This window comes from Seriola aureovittata, chromosome 12 (genome assembly GCF_021018895.1).
Source record: "Seriola aureovittata isolate HTS-2021-v1 ecotype China chromosome 12, ASM2101889v1, whole genome shotgun sequence".
NCBI lineage: Eukaryota > Metazoa > Chordata > Actinopteri > Carangiformes > Carangidae > Seriola > Seriola aureovittata.
Window position 1 is genome coordinate 16348 of NC_079375.1, and position 21279 is coordinate 37626.

At 40.0% G+C, this 21279-nt stretch overlaps 1 protein-coding gene across 1 annotated transcript in view; it reads right to left on the reverse strand.

Moving 5' to 3' along the window:
• Positions 1-7752: 7752 nt before the first annotated feature.
• The window catches only part of LOC130178329 (blood vessel epicardial substance-like), a gene marked incomplete at its 5' end in the record, with an annotated part of 32952 nt that continues 19425 nt past the window's right edge, over positions 7753-21279 (reverse strand). The window contains 2 exon segments of the mRNA XM_056390444.1: positions 7753-7832; positions 7835-7879. Of these exon segments, the coding sequence (XP_056246419.1) occupies positions 7753-7832; positions 7835-7879 (125 nt within the window).

A 21279-nucleotide genomic window follows, 5' to 3' on the forward strand; every position in this document is an offset into this window, starting at 1 on the left:
TCCTGAAGTGTTCTGTGTAGAAATCCCACTAAATGTGAATGCTCAGATCTTGGATACACACAGACAGCTTTAACGAGGGAAAGAGCCGATTTAGACGCTGGAAACGTGGAAACAGCGCTTTTCAACAGTATCGCATTCTAAGGTGTAGCTGATAACTTTATGACATGTAAACATGAAATCCATCATATTCTTCATGAATGCTACTCAAATAGACAGGAAAACTTATCCTGAAGTGTTCTGTGTAGAAATCCCACTAAATGTTAATGTTGAGATTTTGGATACACACAGACAGCTTTAACGAGGAAAGGAGCCGATTTAGGCGCTGGAAACGTTAAAACAGCGCTTTTTAACAGTATTGCATTCTCAGGTGTAACATGTAAACATGGAATCCATCATATTCTTCATGAATGCTACTCAAATAGACAGGAAAACCTATCCTGAAGTGTTCTGTACAGACAGGACAATGAGTGACAAAAACTCAGTTTTCAGACACAGAGAAAGCTTCTGACGAGGACTTAGAGCAGATCCTGACGCTTAAACGCGCTTTTCAACAGTATTACCTTCTAAGGTGTAACTGATAACTTTATGACATGTAAACATGAAATCCATCATATTCTTCATGAATGTTACTCAAATAGACAGGAAAACTTATCCTGAAGTGTTCTGTGTAGAAATCCCACTAAATGTGAATGCTCAGATCTTGGATACACACAGACAGCTTTAACGAGGGAAAGAGCCGATTTAGACGCTGGAAACGTGGAAACAGCGCTTTTCAACAGTATCGCATTCTAAGGTGTAGCTGATAACTTTATGACATGTAAACATGAAATCCATCATATTCTTCATGAATGCTACTCAAATAGACAGGAAAACTTATCCTGAAGTGTTCTGTGTAGAAATCCCACTAAATGTTAATGTTGAGATTTTGGATACACACAGACAGCTTTAACGAGGAAAGGAGCCGATTTAGGCGCTGGAAACGTTAAAACAGCGCTTTTTAACAGTATTGCATTCTCAGGTGTAACATGTAAACATGAAATCCATCATATTCTTCATGAATGCTACTCAAATAGACAGGAAAACCTATCCTGAAGTGTTCTGTACAGACAGGACAATGAGTGACAAAAACTCAGTTTTCAGACACAGAGAAAGCTTCTGACGAGGACTTAGAGCAGATCCTGACGCTTAAACGCGCTTTTCAACAGTATTACCTTCTAAGGTGTAACTGATAACTTTATGACATGTAAACATGAAATCCATCATATTCTTCATGAATGCTACTCAAATAGACAGGAAAACCTATCCTGAAGTGTTCTGTGCAGACAGGACAACCAGTGAGAAAAACTCAGTTTGCAGAGAAAGAGAAAGCTTCTAACAAGGAAAAAAGCCGATCCAAGTGCTGGAAGCGTTCAAACAGCGCTTTTCAACAGTATTGCATTCTCAGGTGTAACTGATAACTTTATGACATGTAAACATGAAATCCATCATATTCTTCATGAATGCTACTCAAATAGACAGGAAAACTTATCCCGAAGTGTTCTGTGTAGAAATCCCACTAAATGTTAATGTTGAGATTTTGGATACACACAGACAGCTTTAACGAGGAAAGGAGCCGATTTAGGCGCTGGAAACGTTAAAACAGCGCTTTTTAACAGTATTGCATTCTCAGGTGTAACATGTAAACATGAAATCCATCATATTCTTCATGAATGCTACTCAAATAGACAGGAAAACCTATCCTGAAGTGTTCTGTACAGACAGGACAATGAGTGACAAAAACTCAGTTTTCAGACACAGAGAAAGCTTCTGACGAGGACTTAGAGCAGATCCTGACGCTTAAACGCGCTTTCAACAGTATTACCTTCTAAGGTGTAACTGATAACTTTATGACATGTAAACATGAAATCCATCATATTCTTCATGAATGCTACTCAAATAGACAGGAAAACCTATCCTGAAGTGTTCTGTGCAGACAGGACAACCAGTGAGAAAAACTCAGTTTGCAGAGAAAGAGAAAGCTTCTAACAAGGAAAAAAGCCGATCCAAGTGCTGGAAGCGTTCAAACAGCGCTTTCAACAGTATTGCATTCTCAGGTGTAACTGATAACTTTATGACATGTAAACATGAAATCCATCATATTCTTCATGAATGCTACTCAAATAGACAGGAAAACTTATCCCGAAGTGTTCTGTATGGCGTTTCTCGTGTGTACGCCTCAGTATGATGTTTCCCATTTATACTAGTTGCAAATAGGACGAATATGAAGTGAAACAGACTTGTTTATAATATTATGTCAGTTTGAACTGTAAACGTTAAAATGTTGATCTGAGCGTCTGTAGTGACGACAGGAGTCTATTTGGCGCAATACAATGTTCTTAGTCCATTCAGCACAATCAAGTGTTCACAGTTCATTCGGAGTCATACACAGCGTTAACATCATGACATTTCACTCTGTGCCTTTTTTCACTTCGCGTTTGTACCAGTTGCAAATACGATGAATTTGAAGTGAAGGAGATTTGTCTGTATTATTATGTCAGTTTGTACTGAAAAAGTTAATGCGCTCATCTGGCTGCTTCTCCTTTCAACAGTAGTCCATTCGGGATCATAGACAGCTTTAACATCATTAAATATCACTCTGTGCCTTTTTTTACTTTGATTGTCTTTTCTATCAGGAAAGCCTCAGAATGTGGTTTCCCATGTATACTTTTTTCAATTAGGACGGATCTGAAGTAACAGGCTTTTCCGTAATATTATGTATGTTTGTAGCAAAAACATTAAAACGTCGTGTAGCGTAGTGGTTTAAGCAGGCGCCCCATGTGTAGAGGCTACAGTCCTCGCTGCAGTTGGCCCCGGTTCGAATCCCGCATCGGACGGCCTTTCGCTGCATGTCATTCCCCCTCTCTCTGCCTCCTTGTCCTGTCCCTCTCCACTGTGCTGTCCATTAAAGGCATAAAAGCCCAAAAAAATATACTTAAAAAAAAAAACGATAAAACGTTAAAGTGCTCATCTGAATGCTTCTCATGCCAAAAGCATTTAATTTGGCGTCATACAGTGTCAACATCATTTTACATCATTTTGTGCATTTTTTCACTTCAACTTTCTTTCTGTTTAGGAAAGCCATAGTATGGTTTTTCCCGTGTGTACTAGTCGAAAATAGAATATGAAGAAAAACATGCTTCTCTATCATATTATGGTCAGTTTGTCCTGAAAACAGTAAAGTGTTCATCTGTCAGTATGATGGGTTTGACCCTTTTGATCTACTGGAGGGGGAGACCTACTAGATGCTTGTACTTCTTCTGGTGGGACTTGGTATTAAATCAAAACCAACAACAGCTATTATTATAAGGCTATTTATTTATAGGGTACATTTTAAACAAAAAAATCATGACTAAAAAACACAAAAACAAACAAAAAAGATTTTCTTAGAAATTCTCAGAAAACACATTATATAATAAAGAAGTAAAGTAGAGAGTAGTGTGTGATAAAATGTATTACTCATAAAATGTATATGTCATACTTTGACAATTCTGGTGTGTTATAAAACGGTTGAAAGTAACAAAAGATTGAATGCACAGAAAATATCCAGTTTGATTTGATTACCACCGCCTTAAGATCAACAATCTCACAAGTTCTTTAATATATTACTGATTCCTAAGTAATCAGTGAGTAATATTTTCACTTATCTTTAAAAAAAATAATAGAAACATCTTACAAGGTGGTGATATTGTTTTATCCATTACAAAAGTAATACATTTCAGCTATTTCAAAACTTTTCTATAAAGTCATTGTTTTATAAATCATTAATAGGGATCTGCCATATGCTGTCTTGTTTCCAGACACTTGTACACATTCCTGAAACATTTAGTTGTTGGGTCTCACCATTCAAGAGACCAAATGTTTCTTTGCTCCACTGGGCTCCACTTCTCTCCTCTCGGCTCTTCAAAGGGCAACAAGGCCCCAGCCCAGGGGCCTGAGAAACCAGGTCTCTCGCCGGCCTGCTACCAGCAGCCTGCAAATGCTCTTCTCCTTAACAGCAGCGACCTGCTTCGGATTAACTGAGAGTTAACCAAATCCTCTTCAGAATCAGCAGCTACGACACAAGGCCAGCTGATTTTCCAAGCAACAGGAGTCGTAGCAGAGTTAGCATGGAACAGCTAACTCTGTGAGGAGAACAAAGGAGATAACAGCAAGCAACACAGCCAGACAGGACTTTACTCCACCAGGAAGCCTCCCAACTCACTGGATTTTACAAAAAACACTGGAAAGGACCTCTTTGCTTGTTCCAAAGACTGGGTAACGTTAACTGACTGGGCCTAACATCTCCCAGCACAGCATAGCACAGCATAGCTAAGCAGCAGAAGTCTTAACTTTGTTAATGTACTTGTTGATTGATGTCTTGTTGTTGTAATGTTTGCTTAGGTTGTGGTCAGTCATACAGTTAATCGAGTACTTGTATGTTCACACACATACCTGCAGTACGTCTCAGTTCTAGAACCTGCATGAAGCTAACCTCCTCCCTCTAACCTGGTACCTTTAGATTACATGAGCTAGGCTAACAAAGAAACTCACACCTTCCCTCTCACACACACTAGCAGGTCTCAGCGGCCATTTTGAGTAGTTTGTTTACCGCCATCTTGTATAGTCTCCTTTGTTCAGGTCATGTGGTCACAATGACCACTTTGAATCGGCCATCTGTCACTCCACACACACACACACACACACACACACACACACACACACACACACACACACACACACACACCTGTATATACTAGATTAGACATTGTGTTTTACTCTGCTCCATTGTAAATAAATGTCTTTAAGTATAACTACTGGTGTGTTTAATGTTGCACAAGCGTGAATATTGCCAACCTCTACTTGGTAGAATTCCAATCCTTCAACTTTAACTTACTGTTGATATGGTAATTTGGTTATAGTTAGTAAGCTAATGGTTAATCAGAGTTCCAGATTAATGGTAATAATTGAGACTAAAACCATATTGGCTATTTTGCCTATTAGTTTAGGCTGGTGCCCTGTGAACTTTAATTAATTTTAAAGTTATTATTTAATAATTTTAATTTTCTTAATTTATGATAGCCAATAAATTGTTAAAAAAACGAAATCGAACATATTTGGTGTCCAGCTCATGAGGTAAAGCTCAGACCCAACATAGTGAAACTAAAGAAACTGCAAAAGTAATTGAGGTTAGTCACCCCTTTGGTAGGTATTTTTCTCTGTAAGTCCTCAAAGTTGAAGCATGGGTGGCACATTGTGGCCACAGGGGGGCATTCTGCTCTTACAAATACTAAAACATCACATCTTTACCTTAACTTTGACAATTCAGTTCAGTGCATGGATATATATAATCAAAAATATGATAAAGATGGATTTGCATGAATGCTCATAGCACACAAAGAGAAGAGATTTTTACGAGAAACAAATTCAAGAATTTATATCTGTTTTGAGTGTAATCTGTCCAGGATTGCAGGACTGTAGTGCATGGTCAATAAGTCTGATTGATACAGTCTTGTTACATTGAATAAATACAGACACAATGATGGAGGATCAATGTGCACTTGACCACAAAACAGGAGCTATGCAAAATAATGATGTTGCCACCCACCAGTAAATGAACATGTTACTGTGCTGAATGATTTGGGTTTGATAGATGTCAATCTATGAGAGGTTACAACAGTTTGCACATAAGACGGGACAGTATGTTATATAACATGTAATATAACAGTCTATACTGAGAAATATTTATGAATTTCAACACATTTTTCTGACATCTGTCTCATCAAGAGACTATCAAATTCCATAAATGACAAAAACATCTTTTCGTGTGTTTGTTATTTAATTAATATGCTCTGGAAAGGTTACAAGTGATATGAATTGAATATATGGCTTAATTTCCATAATAAGTGTCAGGTCACTATCAACCCGAGAGATGTGACCAATGTGAGAGCATTGACATATCCCCTTCATGTAGAACTTTTACTGTGAAAGTCATGAACCAAGTCATCATGCCTGTTTTTGAGCCAGCTAGTGTACAGCTCACCTTGGAGACGGATAAGGAAGAGATACTGCCAACCTCTAATTTACTTTCGCCCTGTCGTTTATTTCATTGACTAAATTATTTGACATAGACATAGGGTCCTCCAACTTCTCACTAGTCTGAATATTATCTTTTAGCCTGTGCCATATGCCAGATCTGCAGTTCCCCTTTTCTTAGCATTCTTAGGTAATGTTTTTTATTTTGTGAGCCTCAGCTCAGCTGCTCTGATTGAAAAACTGTAGCCCTTCTCACGTTAATGCCAAGAAGCAATCTTTGAGGCTGGAAAATGAAGCCAACACAGAAGAACAAAAACTGGAGTTCTTTGAATGACAGCTTGAGGCAGGCTCCAAAAGTGAATCAGTCCCCATATACTCCCATGTAGAAGTTTACAGCCTTGAATAAAAACTGTTTTTGTCTTTATATCTAATGACAACTGTACAGAGCGTGAATTTTTATATAACTTTCCTATTTACATTTTATTAAGGCTCAAAGCTCTGCATAATTATGGACATGCCACTTTGAGTGACAGGTGACAAAACCTCTCTTTAGAAACCTATGGGTGACGTCACTGAAGCTACGTCCATCTTTATTTACAGTCTGTGATTTATGGAGTGAGGTATGGCACCACAGGGGACTCCTGCAGACTGATGCTGTGTCTTGAGAAAAAAAAAATTGAATCTGGTTCAACTTTTTCTGAAACACAATGTGGTGCCATCAGGAGAGGTGCTGTGTTGGCCAATTACGCAAGTGGATGATTGGACAGAAGACAACCACAATAAGAACATGGTCGTGAAGCATTGTTGCATTCTGCTGTTTACCTAGAAATTGTGAACATGGATGGGAAACTCATTATTGCCATGATGACCTTTCCAGAGTTGTACAACCCTGCCATGAAAGAGTAAAATAGACCGCTGTACCATCACTTGGTATTTTAGTGTCTTCAAGTCAGAATTTGTGGTTAGTATTTTAGCATGGCTAACCAAAACATTATGGGCTTTCTATGTTTCACTATTATTAACACTCAAATTTTGCCCTGTACAATAGTTGTGATCACATACCATGTGACATACCCCCAACGACTCCATCATTCTCATCAACCTTGTTTCTAGCTAGGAAAATCTCTAAAAGCTTGCCATTAACTACCTGCTCAGCATCAAACTAGCTTTTAAACATAGTAAAGCATTTAGCATAAAAAAAGCCAGATATTTTTCTTGGGAGTTGGTGAAGACCAAACCAAAACTATGAGGAGAGTGAAATTCATCTGGTAAACACAAACACCACTTCATGATGATAATATTGCTTTGTGTCTGTTGGATGAACAGTTGTTTGTTCACCATGGCAATTTTGTAAGGTGACAATATATCAGTTCTGTTTTACAGCCTGACTCACAAGGGGTAAAATAAATGCAGCTTAAAAAATCCTATAATAATATATAGACCAATGTTATTTGTGTACATGATAAGATTGTTTATAAAGAACTGTGATCAACATATGTACTGACTTTTTACAGCATAAAAATATACTTGTCAGTGCTCTATGGTGGACAAAAAATGCAAGACACCAATTTCAAAATAAACACAAACAGGTCTTTGACATTCATTAGTATCAGCCATGCCAGTGTTCAATCAGGCTCTAGTTGTTAGGCTGCAAAGCATACCTATATAATATGAAATTGATGATGTGTATTCTTCCCGTGGCTACACTTCCTCAGTGGAAATGCTGGCCATATGGTGAGACTTGGAGGGAGCAGATTCTTTGAAAACGTCATCCTCCATGCCTCTTCTATGGGCTTCATCTTTGAGGTCTTGGTGCCAGGTGATTTTTTTTTTTAAATAAAAAAATATTACAACTAAATCAATTTTGATGTTTTTATATATAAATAGCATATACGCAATAAAGTTAAAAATGCGTGATCTTGGCAGAAGTGTCATGTCACAAAGGACACAAACTTTCATCCATATAGCAAACAATTCACACTGAATACACACACCGACATTGAGTGCAATCAGAAAGTAGTCAGACCCATTCACGTTTTCCACATTTTATTATGTTGCAGCTGTATGCTGGGATCATTTAAATTCATTTTCCCTCATCAAATCTATACTCATTATGACATAATAATGAAATGTTTGACGAAGTGAAAACAAAAATTCAGCAATTTTTAAAAATTGAAATATCATGTTGGGTCTGGCTATCATAAATTTAGAAAATGTTATTAATTAGACACAGGATGGCTGATTGAAATTGGTCACTATAGCCACATGGCCTGTACAAAGAAGACTACATGAGGTGGCGGTAAACAAAGAAACTACTAAAAATGGCCACTGAGACCACCTGGTGTGTGGGGGAGGGAAGGTGTGAGTTTCTTTGTTAGCCTAGCTCATGTAATCTAGAGGTACCAGGTTAGAGGGAGAAGGTTACCTGCATGCAGGTTCTAGTACTGAGACGTACTCCAGGTATGTGTGTGAAGTATCACTATTATTAATATTGCTATCACTGTACGTTCTTGTTCTTTTCCTCTGTGCTCTCTCTTGCTCTCTCACTCTCTCTCCAACCCAACTGACCGAGGCAGGTGGCCGCCCACACTGAGTTCTGATGAGGTTTCTGCCTGTTAAAGGGAAGTTCTTTCATGCCACCGTCACCTAGTGCTTGCTCACGGTGGGACGTGTTGGGTCTCTTGAGATAACGTATGTTGTGAATTGGCGCTATACAAAAAAAAATTTACTTGACTTGACTTGACTGTGCAGCCTGGCTGGCTGAGCCTCTCCAGAGGATCTTTAACTTAAACCTATAAACAGGGAGGGTCCCGGTCAAGACATGATGTCATAACATCATGTCTTGTTCCAATACCTAAAGTAGGACCAGCTGACTACAGACCGGTGGCCCTCACGTCACACATCATGAAGACCCTAGAGTGGCTGCTTCTCCACTTTCTGAGGCCACAGGTTCAACATGCACTAGACCCCCTACAGTTTGCCTACAAAGAACATATTGGAGTGGATGATGCCGTCCTTTACATGCTCCACCGGGCCCATTCTTACTTGGATGAGCCAGGTGGTTACATGAGGATTATGTTCTTGCATTTAACACCATCCATTGTCTTAAAGACAAGCTGGGGTGGCAGCATGTCCGACACAAACACAAAGAGACTAGACAAGCTGGTCAAAAAGGCTGGTTCTGTGCTTGGCAGGAGTCTGGACTCACATGCGTCTCTCCACAACAGTCCTGAGACTGTTGTGGAGAGACGCATGCAATTTAAGATGGAAGCCATCTTAGACAATACCAACCATCCTCTCCACAACATTCTGGCAGGACAGAGGAGCAGCTACAGCAACAAATGCCTCATCTCACTGTGTTGCAGAACACAGAGGTTCACGAGATCCTTTGTTCCCACTGTCATCAGACTATACAACACCTTAGCCAAAGGAAGTGGACTAATCTAATTATTGTTGTTTATTTATTATTAACTGTTTTTATTATTATTATTATTATTATTATTATCATTATTATTATCAACAATGAGCTAAAGGACACATTAATTTCCCCTAGGGGATAAATAAAGTATCTATCTATCTATCTATCTATCTATCTATCTATCTATCTATCTATCTATCTATCTATATATCTATCTATCTATCTATCTATCTATCTATCTATCTATCTATCTATCTATCTATCTATCTATCTTTGAATATCTGGATTTGAGACTTTCTGCCATTCTTCTGCATATTCTCAGGTTGGATGGCAACCATCGAGGGAGAGCCATTGTCAGGTCTCTCCAGAGATGTTAGATTGGATTCAAGTCAGGGCTCTGACTGGGCTAATAAAGTGTCCCTAAACCACTCCTGAGCACTCTGGACCAGGATTTTATTAAATATATCTCTGTACTTTGTTCCCTTCAGCTTTACCTCAACCCTGACCAGTCTCCCTGTCCCTGCCGCAACTGGAGGCAGAGTTATTGGCACACCCTTATAAAATGGAAATACGGTTCTCCAGTCCAGAGATAACAAATGCATGAAGTATTTTTTGCAGGCGACAAGCTACACACGGCCAACTTCTCAGCAAGGTAACCAACTATATTCACTTCACTCTGCAGTTTTTTTCAGACTCATACCTATACTCGTATTTCCTTATTGATGCCAATGCCATCAAAAAGAATAATGTGCTGGCAGAGTGGCAGCAAGTCCTGGTAGCTCGTAGTTTTTTTTACAGTGTATTCGTGTGTTTTTGTCAATTGGGATCTTTATTCTGCATTATTGTTTTGTCTGATGATGGACAAAATAGTGTACGCGAGGGAGGACCTCCTTGCTTTACAGTGAACTAACCTGAATTATTGGCTTAAGATTGTTCCAGACATGGAGTTGAACATCCCATACCGGCTGAGCTGACTGGTGGATGGAGATCCTCATTGGGAATGTCAACTCACTGGCAAACAAGTGTGATGACATATCCCAGCCAGCATGTCCATATGGGCCCCACATGGGTTAGAAATGGGTTACATGGGTACCAAGTGGGCATTGGCTTGAACTGGGCAAATTTTGCGGGTCCCATGTGGTTTCAGTAACATTGGCCCCACATGTGAAGCCCATGTGGGCTGACTGTATGAGGCCCATAAGGGATGTAAGTGGGCTAAGTGGGCATGGTTATAAACAGGGCAAATTTTATGGGCCCCATATTGTTTCAGAAACATGGGCCCCACATTTGAAGCCCATGTATGCTGGCTAAATGGGCCCCATAAGGTATATATGCAGGCGAAGTGAGATCTGGGCTGGAACTGGGTAACACCATGGGGGACCCATTTGGTTGCATTTACATGGGTGCCACATGGGAAGCCCATGTGGGCTGACTACATGGGCCCTGTGGAGAATGTAACCGGGCTAAGTGGGCAAGGTATGGAACTGGGCAAAACTATGGGGAACCCATATGGTTTCAGTTACATGGGTGACACACGGGGAGCCCATGTGGGCTGGCTACATGGGCCCTGTGGGGAATGTAACCGGGCTAAGTGCGCATGGTATGGAACTGGGCAACAGTATGGGGGACCCATATGGTTTCAGTTACGTGGGTGCCACATGGGGAGGCCATGTGGGCTGGCTACATGGGCCCTACAGGGAATGTAACTGGGCTAAGTGGGCAAGGTATGCAACTGGGCAAAACTATGAGGGACCCATATGGTTTTAGTAATGTGGGCCACACATTTGAAGCTCATAAGGAATACAAAGCCCATTTTACACAAAATTTGCATGACATTTATGTAAAGAAAGTCTACAGCCTTGGTCGACTTACCCAGAACCAACCTAGGCTTGAAAAGTGCTGCCTCAGTGTGTGCTTTTTATAGTGAGTCATCTTCCAGTAAACAAAAGGCTTGCAGACGTGCTTGCGTGACGTGTGATCAACACCATCAGCCTATATTCATCCTCCGTAGCAGTAGAACTTCACTCATGCATTTTCCAACTTAGTGGCTTTTATACAGGACACCATTCTGCCTCTGATACTACCTCTGTAGGTGGCTCAGAGGCAGATCAATTCTGAACCACCTTTCCACCTTTACCCTTTGGGTCATCTATACAGATGACAGGGCAGAAAATTGGAGTAATGTTCCCACCTCAAAAAGGCAGTGTAATGAGATGTAATATTTTTCAGATGATGCCTCAAAACCAGTCGGGATGTCAGCTGGGATGGACTGTCCTAAGGCAGAGTTGACAAATGTAATGACTTAAATTACAGGCTCAAAAGTATACTGGAGTAAAGAATAGAAATATATAATAACTTAAAAAAAACAACTAAAACTTTGGCTAAATAAATTTTAACTAAAAAGTTAAAAAAAAAATGTATTCATGTGTTACTTGAAACATATTACCCATCCCTAGTGAGTGTGAAACAGAATTCTGGGATTTATAATAATTTTCTGACGATCAAACCTGAAGAGATCATGAGAAAAATAATTGCACTGAATTATGTCAATTTATTTCAACAGAAAACATAACAAGACTGAGCCCTGTATTTGCCCAGTGAAAATCATTCATAGCAGCTTAAAATTAAGTGAAAATAAAAAGTAGGCATTAGAAAAAACTAAAAACTAACTTTAAAAAACTAACTATAATATGAGTCTTTGTCCATTTGTCACACATAATTGTGTGAAGCTCAACTATGTTTTGAAAGGTGCTGTACAATAAACCTTTGCTGTAGCTGTATGCCAAAGTGAAAGAAGCTTAGTTTAATAAAAATAAAATAAAAGAATTTATAGTGTTTGCCAGGAAAAAAAAAAAAATGAAATGCTTAAATTTGAAATTGATACCTGTATCTTTTGAAATGCAGCAGACAAACCTTTAGAGCACATTTTCTTTTATCTTTTATTACCCTGTGTCTAACAAATTTGCATGTCATATGGAATATGACATGCAAATGACATGGAATGTTAAAATCATAAATATCACACACACACACACACACACACACACACACACATACACACACGTATATATAACTAGATTTATTTTGAAAAGTTATTTGAAAAAGTAAAAATAGAACGCCTTCCACCATATTTTGGTTCACTCCACTGTAACCATCCGCTTCACAAAGTAGTCCTACATCAAATTCAGTTTGTGATGGTTAGATTTCATTTGTTTACTCGTTATGTCATTATTTCAGACAATTTATGTATGATGTAAAAGGCAATTTATTATTTTGGCCGTTAAAGATAAAATACACTGGACAAGCATGTGTTTCTGGTATGGATTTGCCATTGCCATTGCCATGTTTTGCTGTATATTTTTGCAGGTCTCTGAGCATCTGATAGTTTGGGGGCATCACCAGTGACCAGATTGTCAAGAAGTTCCAAAAGATAAATGAACACATGGACATAATTTTGATGACATTAAGGAGAGGTTTTGAGGAGTTCTTTGTTACACTTTTGTAGTGGAGTGTTGTCATTGTAGAATCTATTGCCTTCTTTCTTTATGCCACCTATAGAGGTATACACTGCGTGCACGATTATTAGGCAAGTTGTATTTTTGAGGATTCATTTTATAATTGAACAACTGCAGTGATCTCAGTCAAACCAAAATGTTAATAATAATCAAACCTAAAAATATTTAAGAAGGGGTTAGTTATTTACTGATTACTATTATCATTACTATTATTATTATTTACTGATTGATTAGTTACTGATTTTATTTTAAAAGTCAGAAATGTTTATTTGTAAATTTTGAGTTGTTTGTATATTATTTTTACTTTAACAGGTGAAAATAAATAAGTGAGATGGAAAAAAAATAATTTTTCATTTAGTTGCATAATAATTATGCACACTAATAGTTGCCCAATAATTGCACATATCGATATTCTCCTAAGAAAGCCAAAACCTCAATTTTACTGTCTTAAATATTCAAGTTTGATTATTATTAACATTTTGGATTGACTGAGAGCACTGCAGTTGTTCAAATCTTCAAAAATACAACTTGCCTAATAATTGTGCATGCAGTGTAGTAACAGAACCAAATAGAGTCTACATGTCTCTCTGCATAGACAGTGAAGCCTGCAAAATGGAGTTATTGTATTACATAGATAAACTCCCACTCACTTTTACAGACAGTTAGTATACTTCGTCAGTTTTTATTTGTTCAGCGTCAAAGTGTTTTTTGCAAAGTAACTAAACAATCCCAAATTTGAAACCCAAATACCTGACCAACAAGTGAATAGAAAAATATTCAAATATTCAGAGACATGCATATGTGTAAGTGCCAAAATCTTTGTCTGTTACAGATCAGAAAAATTGATTACTATGGTAGCGCTAGAACCAAACGAAGATGCATTAAAGCAAAAGTTGCACAGCACTTACAGACGTTGGAAGACCTGCACGTCAAAAACAAAGTGTCTTCAAATCTGGATTGTGTCGCTGAAATGGACAGCCAGATTCCTAATGAAGAGTTGAATTCTCAGGCTCAGACTGTTTACAGCATAAGTGGCCAAGAATCCGATTCTGAGCTGTTATACAGTGATAGCAGTGAAGAATTAAATTTGGATGCTACCACTGAAGGAACTAATCCTTGTGATGAACTGAAAAAGAAATTGGCTGATTGGGCCCCAAAACACAATATGTCACACAACAATGTGCATTATCAGAACTATTGCATATTTTAGTGCAGTGTGGCCTGGATCTACCCAGAGATCCAAGGAGTCTTTTGTCAACCTTAAAAACCGGTACCATGAATCATATCCTTCAACAAACACTCTAACTCTCCGTGTTAATATTGATGGAGTACCACTCGTCAGAAGCTCCAAAATGGAGTTATGGCCTATTTTTGCCAAGATCAAAGAACTTCCCAAGTCTAATGTTATTATCATTGGTTTGTATGCAGGCCCAACAAAGCCAAATTCTGTTGAGGATTACTTAAACGATTTCATTCAGGCCCTGAAGGTAATAACTAATGAGGGTTTGCATTACAATGGAAAACATTACAACATTGCACTTCCGGATGCCTTCATCTGTGATGCACCTGCCCGTGCCTTCTTGAAATGTACCAAGGGTCATTCTGGTTACAACTCCTGTGAACGCTGCACAAAGCATGGGATTCGCATGGACTATAAGGTTGTGTTTCCTGATTTGAAAGCACCACTTAGAACAGATGCACAGTTTAAACATATGATGGATGAAGAACATCATCATGGTGTTTCACCCCTACAAGAACTTGGCATAGGGATGGTGTCGAATTTTGTACTTGATTACATGCATTTAGTTAGCTTAGGAAATGTGAGAAAACTTGTAACCCTATGGATCAAAGGACCTTTAAGGTGTCGGGTTTCTGCAGCCACCATCACAATTATCTCTGGCCATTTGAAATCAATGAGAGAACATCTCCCAAGGATTTTTTCTCGAAAACCACGGTCACTTATGGAATACACTCAGTGGAAGGCCACAGAATTCAGACAATTTCTGTTGTATACAGGCCCTGTGGTTCTTCAAGGATGTCTACCTACACGACTGTATAAGAACTTTATGCTACTGTCCGTAGCAATGAGAATTCTTCTCAGCCCAGCCTTGTGTTCTGAATACTGTGACTATGCAGACAAACTATTGAAATGTTATCTGACTAACTTTGTTAGAATATATGGATCAGAGAACCTTGTGTATAACTATATGTACTTATACATCTGGCTGATGATGCAAGAAAGTTTGGTGCCCTTGACAGTGTTTCATGTTTCCCTTTATTATCTCGGCACATTAAAACGGCTGGTAAGAAGGCCCCAAAATCCTCTTCAACAAGTTGTACAGCATTTAGGTGAAAAATCTATCCCTTTTGATGATGGAAAGAAAATAGAAAATGAGGAATAAGCTTCAACAACCACATCTTGATGGTCCAACTCTCCCAGAGTTCCCTGCTCGTATGCAGTACAAGAAATACAGACATGAGGCAAATATTATTTCCTGCTCTAAATGCAACAACTGCTTTGATGTTTAGGGTAAAGTTGCTGTTGTGAGAAATATTGTAGAGGTGTTATCAGGAGCTATGTACACTGTGTGTCAGTTTTATGAGAGACAAGGATGCTTTTACAGTTACCCTATTGATTCATCTTGTGTGGGGATCAGAACAGTGACACAACTCACTGACCAGCTTCATGGGGTGCCTGTGACTGACTTAACAAAAAAACTCATACTGCTTCCTATGAGAGACGGGTATGTGGCTTTTCCACAGTTACATGACGAGTGATTGATATTATGAACATTGCAGCATAGCCCTCTTCAGCGTCGTGGAGTTCAGAGATGAAGAATCAAGAGAAGGGAAGACTCTAGTGCATATAATCCCATCGTGTTGGTTTACTGATGAAGACAAGACGGACTGTTTTTGGCCATCAGGCCTAAGTCTTAACATCTCTAAGGCAGTGAAGCAGCAACTCCAGCCAGATGCTTCATGGAGTACATACAGTGTGCATGTAATTGGAAATTCAGGTAAAAAAATGATTTTGGGGGAGTGGGATAAGTCTGAAACTGTATGAGATTAAGATTAACCTACACTTTTTTTATGTCTTTTTAAGATACATATGGAGGTGCTCGACATAAGCTTAAACGAGCAGAGGTTACATCTGATCTTCAAACAGACAATGAACAACCAAAGAAGCGACAGAGAAGGTAATATAAATGTACTTAAACCTATAACTGTCCACAGTGGAATTTTATGTGTAAGATTTTGCATATTTTATCAGTTTTGTAGTAGTATAATGGCAGCTGTAGGGTTGCAACTATATGAAAAAACATGACAGTTTTACAGAATTATTTTCAGCCAACAGGATAACTAAAAATGTCATGCCTGTCATGGCTGACACATATATGAATGATAATTTCACATTTTGGACTGTCCAAAATTCAACAGAGCTCTGAAATGAACCGTAAACTTCATTGGAGATTTAATAATTGTTAAATTTTTCAACTGGCCCAAACATAATTTTTCATTTTTTTTTTATGTTGTTAATTGCTGTAAATATGTCACAGGCCAAAAGACTAATTCATCTCTAGTCCCTGGCCAGTTGCTGTACAGTTTCATCATGAATCATATTGAACAATATAGGGTCCTGCACAAAATTCTTTACAATAATTGATAATGCATTATTGATGATTGATGCTAATGTTGTCCCAGTATATTTACTAAAACATTGCTATGCGCAAGTAACTTGGAAGTAACCTTTAAGTATTCAAGTATTTTATTATTTGCTAAAATATATTTTACCTGAATGTAGGCAATCCAAAAAAGCCCAGGTTTTTTCTTCAAGTGAGGAGGAAGCTGACATTTGTGATGAGGACAAAGTACCACCTCCTCCTCCCCCTGAATTTGGCAGTCATGCAGCAGTAGGATATAAGCCTACCATCACCTCAAGAGTAAGTGACTCCAGCGCAACCCCAAGTGTTCGAAGCCCCAGCGCAACCCCGAGTGTTCGAAGCCCCAGCGTGACCCAGAGTGTTCGAGAACCCAGCACAACCCTGAGTATTCGAAGCCCCAGCGTGACCCGGAGTGTTCGAAGCCCGAGTGCAACCCCAAGTGTTCAAAGCACTAGTGCTTCCTCAAGTGTGAGCAGCCACAGTGACATTGAAGGAGCCATGTTTGTAAAATTGTTAACTCTCCTCGAAGAAGTGAAGGACACTCAGAGAGTACCTGGCAAAATGTTAAATACACTGCTGAAGCAGAAAGCGGCTATGTTGCCACTTGGACCACCTGAAGGAGCAGTATTTCCACTGATGATGATCCAAGATGTGCAAGTCATGAACGAGAAGCTGTGTGACCCAGAGTTCATGTCTGGAGTTGTAAGTTCAAACTCTGATTCATGTTTGTATTTGGCAATGAAATGTAATCTGCTGTCTTTTCTTAACTGATGACTTTTCTTTCTTTCCTGTGCCTTTCATCCCATACACTCAGATTGCTATGGTTGGAGAAATAGGAGGTGCTTCACTGGATGATGCCACCAGGAGAATGATGGCATTCGTCATGTCCCATGAATTGGAAATCCAGTACAGCCTTTTTGGACGGCATGGCAAGAACAATTTCCGAGAGCTGCGTCTTTTTGATGTTGTATACGGTAAATTTCAGTTTATGTTTCTTAATGTAACTTCCTTCATCTTTCTAGCTTAAAATGTTGAAATTTGACAAAATATCTTTATTTTTAGGGGCACTAAAGAGGAACGCATTAACTCAAGGAATTACCCAGAAGGATGCAGAGAAGGCCCTCTCGAAATGGTTCACTGGAGCCCGTGACAGAGGCGGAAACAGGACAGTAAGAGCTCAGAGAGAGCTTAAAAAACAATTGGAGGTTGGGGTACGCCAAGGACAGGAACAGTCCCAGTAGGTGTCACCTGGTATTGCCATAGTGGTAGGGAAACCTACACACCTTGTCAGTTAAGTCTCTTTTACACCAAAATAATAGTGCACATGCAGCTCTTGACATGTTGCCTATTTTATTGTTTGGTATGTCATGTCCGTTGCCCTGAACGTGTTTGAAAGCAAAATAAGGTTAATAAGCAATAGAATGCAGCAGGGAACACAGTGATCTTGTTAACGTTTCTTCAATTTTATTCAGTAGAAATTGAGATGCTAGCATATCAGCCACCTTTTAAGAAATGGGCCATGACCAGTCATAATCTATGTTCATCTCAAAAATCACCTAATCTATTATTAATTCATTTCATATCATCCATACACCCGACCACAGCTTGTGGAAGTTTATATTCAATTTCGTTCAAAAATTGATCATTTTGTCAACTGCCAGTACAGCTAAAATGTTTCATGTTTTAAAACAAGTTTTATTAAACATGTTCATTGAAAAACAACTTTATATTGTGGTGTTTTTTGCTAAATTGTAGCAGGTTTTTTTATTTACTTAAATATGAATATATCTGACCCTACATGGGTCTGATAGAACTGACCCACTTAGGCCCCACCTAAAACCCAGCCAGAGCTCGCTTGAAGACCATATGGGGGCACACGGGGGGCTTACACGGGTCTCACAAAAGTCTCCTGCTGGGAAGATGGCGGATCACGCTGAGTAGTAGACGTGTTTGTTGGGAGCTCCACCTGTATCTAGCACATAAACCTCACCCATAAATCTTAAAAAAGCTATCAACGGTCGGAAACTGAGCCATAGGAAAATGACAAGAAAAGACAAGGGGCAAAAGTCCGAAAAAAGCCCATGTGAAGAAGATATCGTCGAAAATGATGCCAACGCTGAGACGGCTGAACAGGCAGATGCTATTGCGGCTAGTGCTACTGCTATTGACTTTGAGATCCCGGCTACCAACGAAAATATTCTAGTAGCAATACACCAAATGAAAAGCGCCGTTGAAAAGGGATTCGGCGAGTTCAAAGGGTCTCTTTCCAGCCTTCAATCGGCTTTATCAGTCGTCAGTGACCGTGTGTCGACAACAGAAGACGCCATTGAAACGCATGAAAAACGTCTCGACGAGCTGGAGAGGCGACACGAGAGCCTAGCTTCCCAGTGTAGCCTACAGCAAGCTAAATTAGACGACCTGGAGGCCCGTTCTCGCAGGCAAAACATCCGCATAATTGGAATAAAAGAGAAAGCTGAGAACGGCAGGCCAACGGAGTTCGTTGCCAAGTTACTACCGGAGCTACTGGGAAAAGAGCTCTTCGATCACCCCGTGGATGTGGACCGGGCTCATCGAATTGCAGCACCAGCTAAAGACGGGAAACCGAGAGCTATTATCGCCAGGCTGCATCGCTTCCAGGTAAAGGAGCTGGTGCTGAGGCTCGCGAGGGAGAAGGCGCCGCTGCGATACGACGGGCGTCCTGTATACATCTTTCCTGACCTAACGTCAGCAATCATGAAGAAGCGGATGGCTTTTCAACATATCAAGGAGAAGTGCAGAGCCAGGAAAATACGGTGCGGCTTCAGGCATCCGGCAAGGCTCGTGGTCACGGTCAACGATAACACAGGCACCTTCAGTACCCCGGCCGAAGCTGAAAAGTTCCTGAGTCGGGAGGCTAAGGACTGGGACACAGTGTTGCGGCTTTCTAGTACCTTAGAAAGTCGCTTGTGAGGCAGAATAGGTCCTGTGTATTTGTGTGACACGCTGCTGCTGTTCCAGGGAAGCACACTGAGTCCAAAAAATGGATAATACAGCGGCTTTACACGCGCCCATTTGTTGTTAAATGTGTACACTTGGCGTGGTGTATCAAAGCAAACAAAAGGAACATAAGCGATCATAAAAACCGGTCAACAAAAACTACGGCTACCCACACTCGCCTCCCTCTCCCAGTGCAGGTGAAGCAGGTTATAATATAACCTACCGGCTGTCAACGACGGTGCTCACGTGACTCCAAACATTGCACATCCCCCAAAACCAATCAAACACAAAACAAACGACCAGAACCAACTCCTACACACCAGCCCCTAATTATTGAGTTAATGTAAATAATTACTCTCATATCACGTAGGAGACATAAACATATGAAAAAAAAGACTTTCAACAATAAAGCTCAAAAATGCATGTCCATTAATTAATCCACACATGACTCTTCTTTCTTCTTGAATCATATGACTCATAGTCCACAGTCTCATTGATCAAAGTCAACCAGCCAAAGTCCAGTAAAGAGTCTAGTAACAGTCCAAAAAAAAAAGAGAGAGAGAAGAGAAAAAAGAAAAATCACAACTGAAGCCATCGTGTCCTCAAATGGCGTCAGCCTCCTGCAACAAGCAAAGCTTTGTGATGGGCCGGTCCAGGCAGCTGCTCCGGGTTTTAATTCGCACCTGACGAACAAATCCTCTTCGGTCCGGGAAGGTCTGTATCACTCGTCCCATAGGCCAAGAATTCCGAGGTGCTGTGCTGTCCATTATGATGACCAGGTCTCCCACGACAAGATTCCTCTTAACTCCTGTCCATCTCTGACGCTCTTGCAATTGAGGGAGGTATTCTTTTATCCATCTTCTCCAAAACAGGTCAGACATGTATTGGACCTGTTTCCACCTCCTATGTGCATAAATATCTGTGGGTTGGAACACTCCTGGTGGCAATGATGGTGAGGTCTTCAACAGTAGCAGGTGGCTGGGCGTCAATGCTTCCAGGTCATTTGGATCCAAGGAGGCTTTAGTGATTGGTCTGCTGTTTATTATGGCTTCAATCTCACAAAACACTGTGTGAAGGCTTTCCTCATCCAAGTTTTGTACCCTCAAAGTTGAATTGAGAACCTTTCGCACAGACCGGATCAACCGTTCCCAAGCCCCCCCATGATGTGAACCTGCAGGTGGGTTAAAGTTCCATTGTATTCCCTTTTGCAGCATGATATCATGGATCTGCACCTGATTCCACTGTTCCATAGCTTCCCTCAGCTCTCGCTCTGCTCCTACAAAGTTGGTTCCATTGTCAGAACGTAGCTCCTGAACTTGTCCCCTCCTGGCAATGAAACGCCTGAGTGCATTAATAAAGGAGCTGGTGTCCAATGATGATGCAACCTCGATATGTACCGCTCTGATAGCAGGGCAAGTAAATAGAACACCGTACCTCTTTACCATGCTCCTTCTACTCTTAACCTTGAATGGTCCAAAGCAGTCCACTCCCACTCGGGTGTATGGCGGTTCATCTGGGACAATTCTTTCAGGAGGCAAATCTGCCATCTGCTGGTGAACTGGCAGAGCATTCAGGCGGCGACACTTGGATAGCACTCTCCTGATGGCTGAACTCACACCTGCTATGCAGTATCTCTCTCTCAGCTTAGACAGCATAT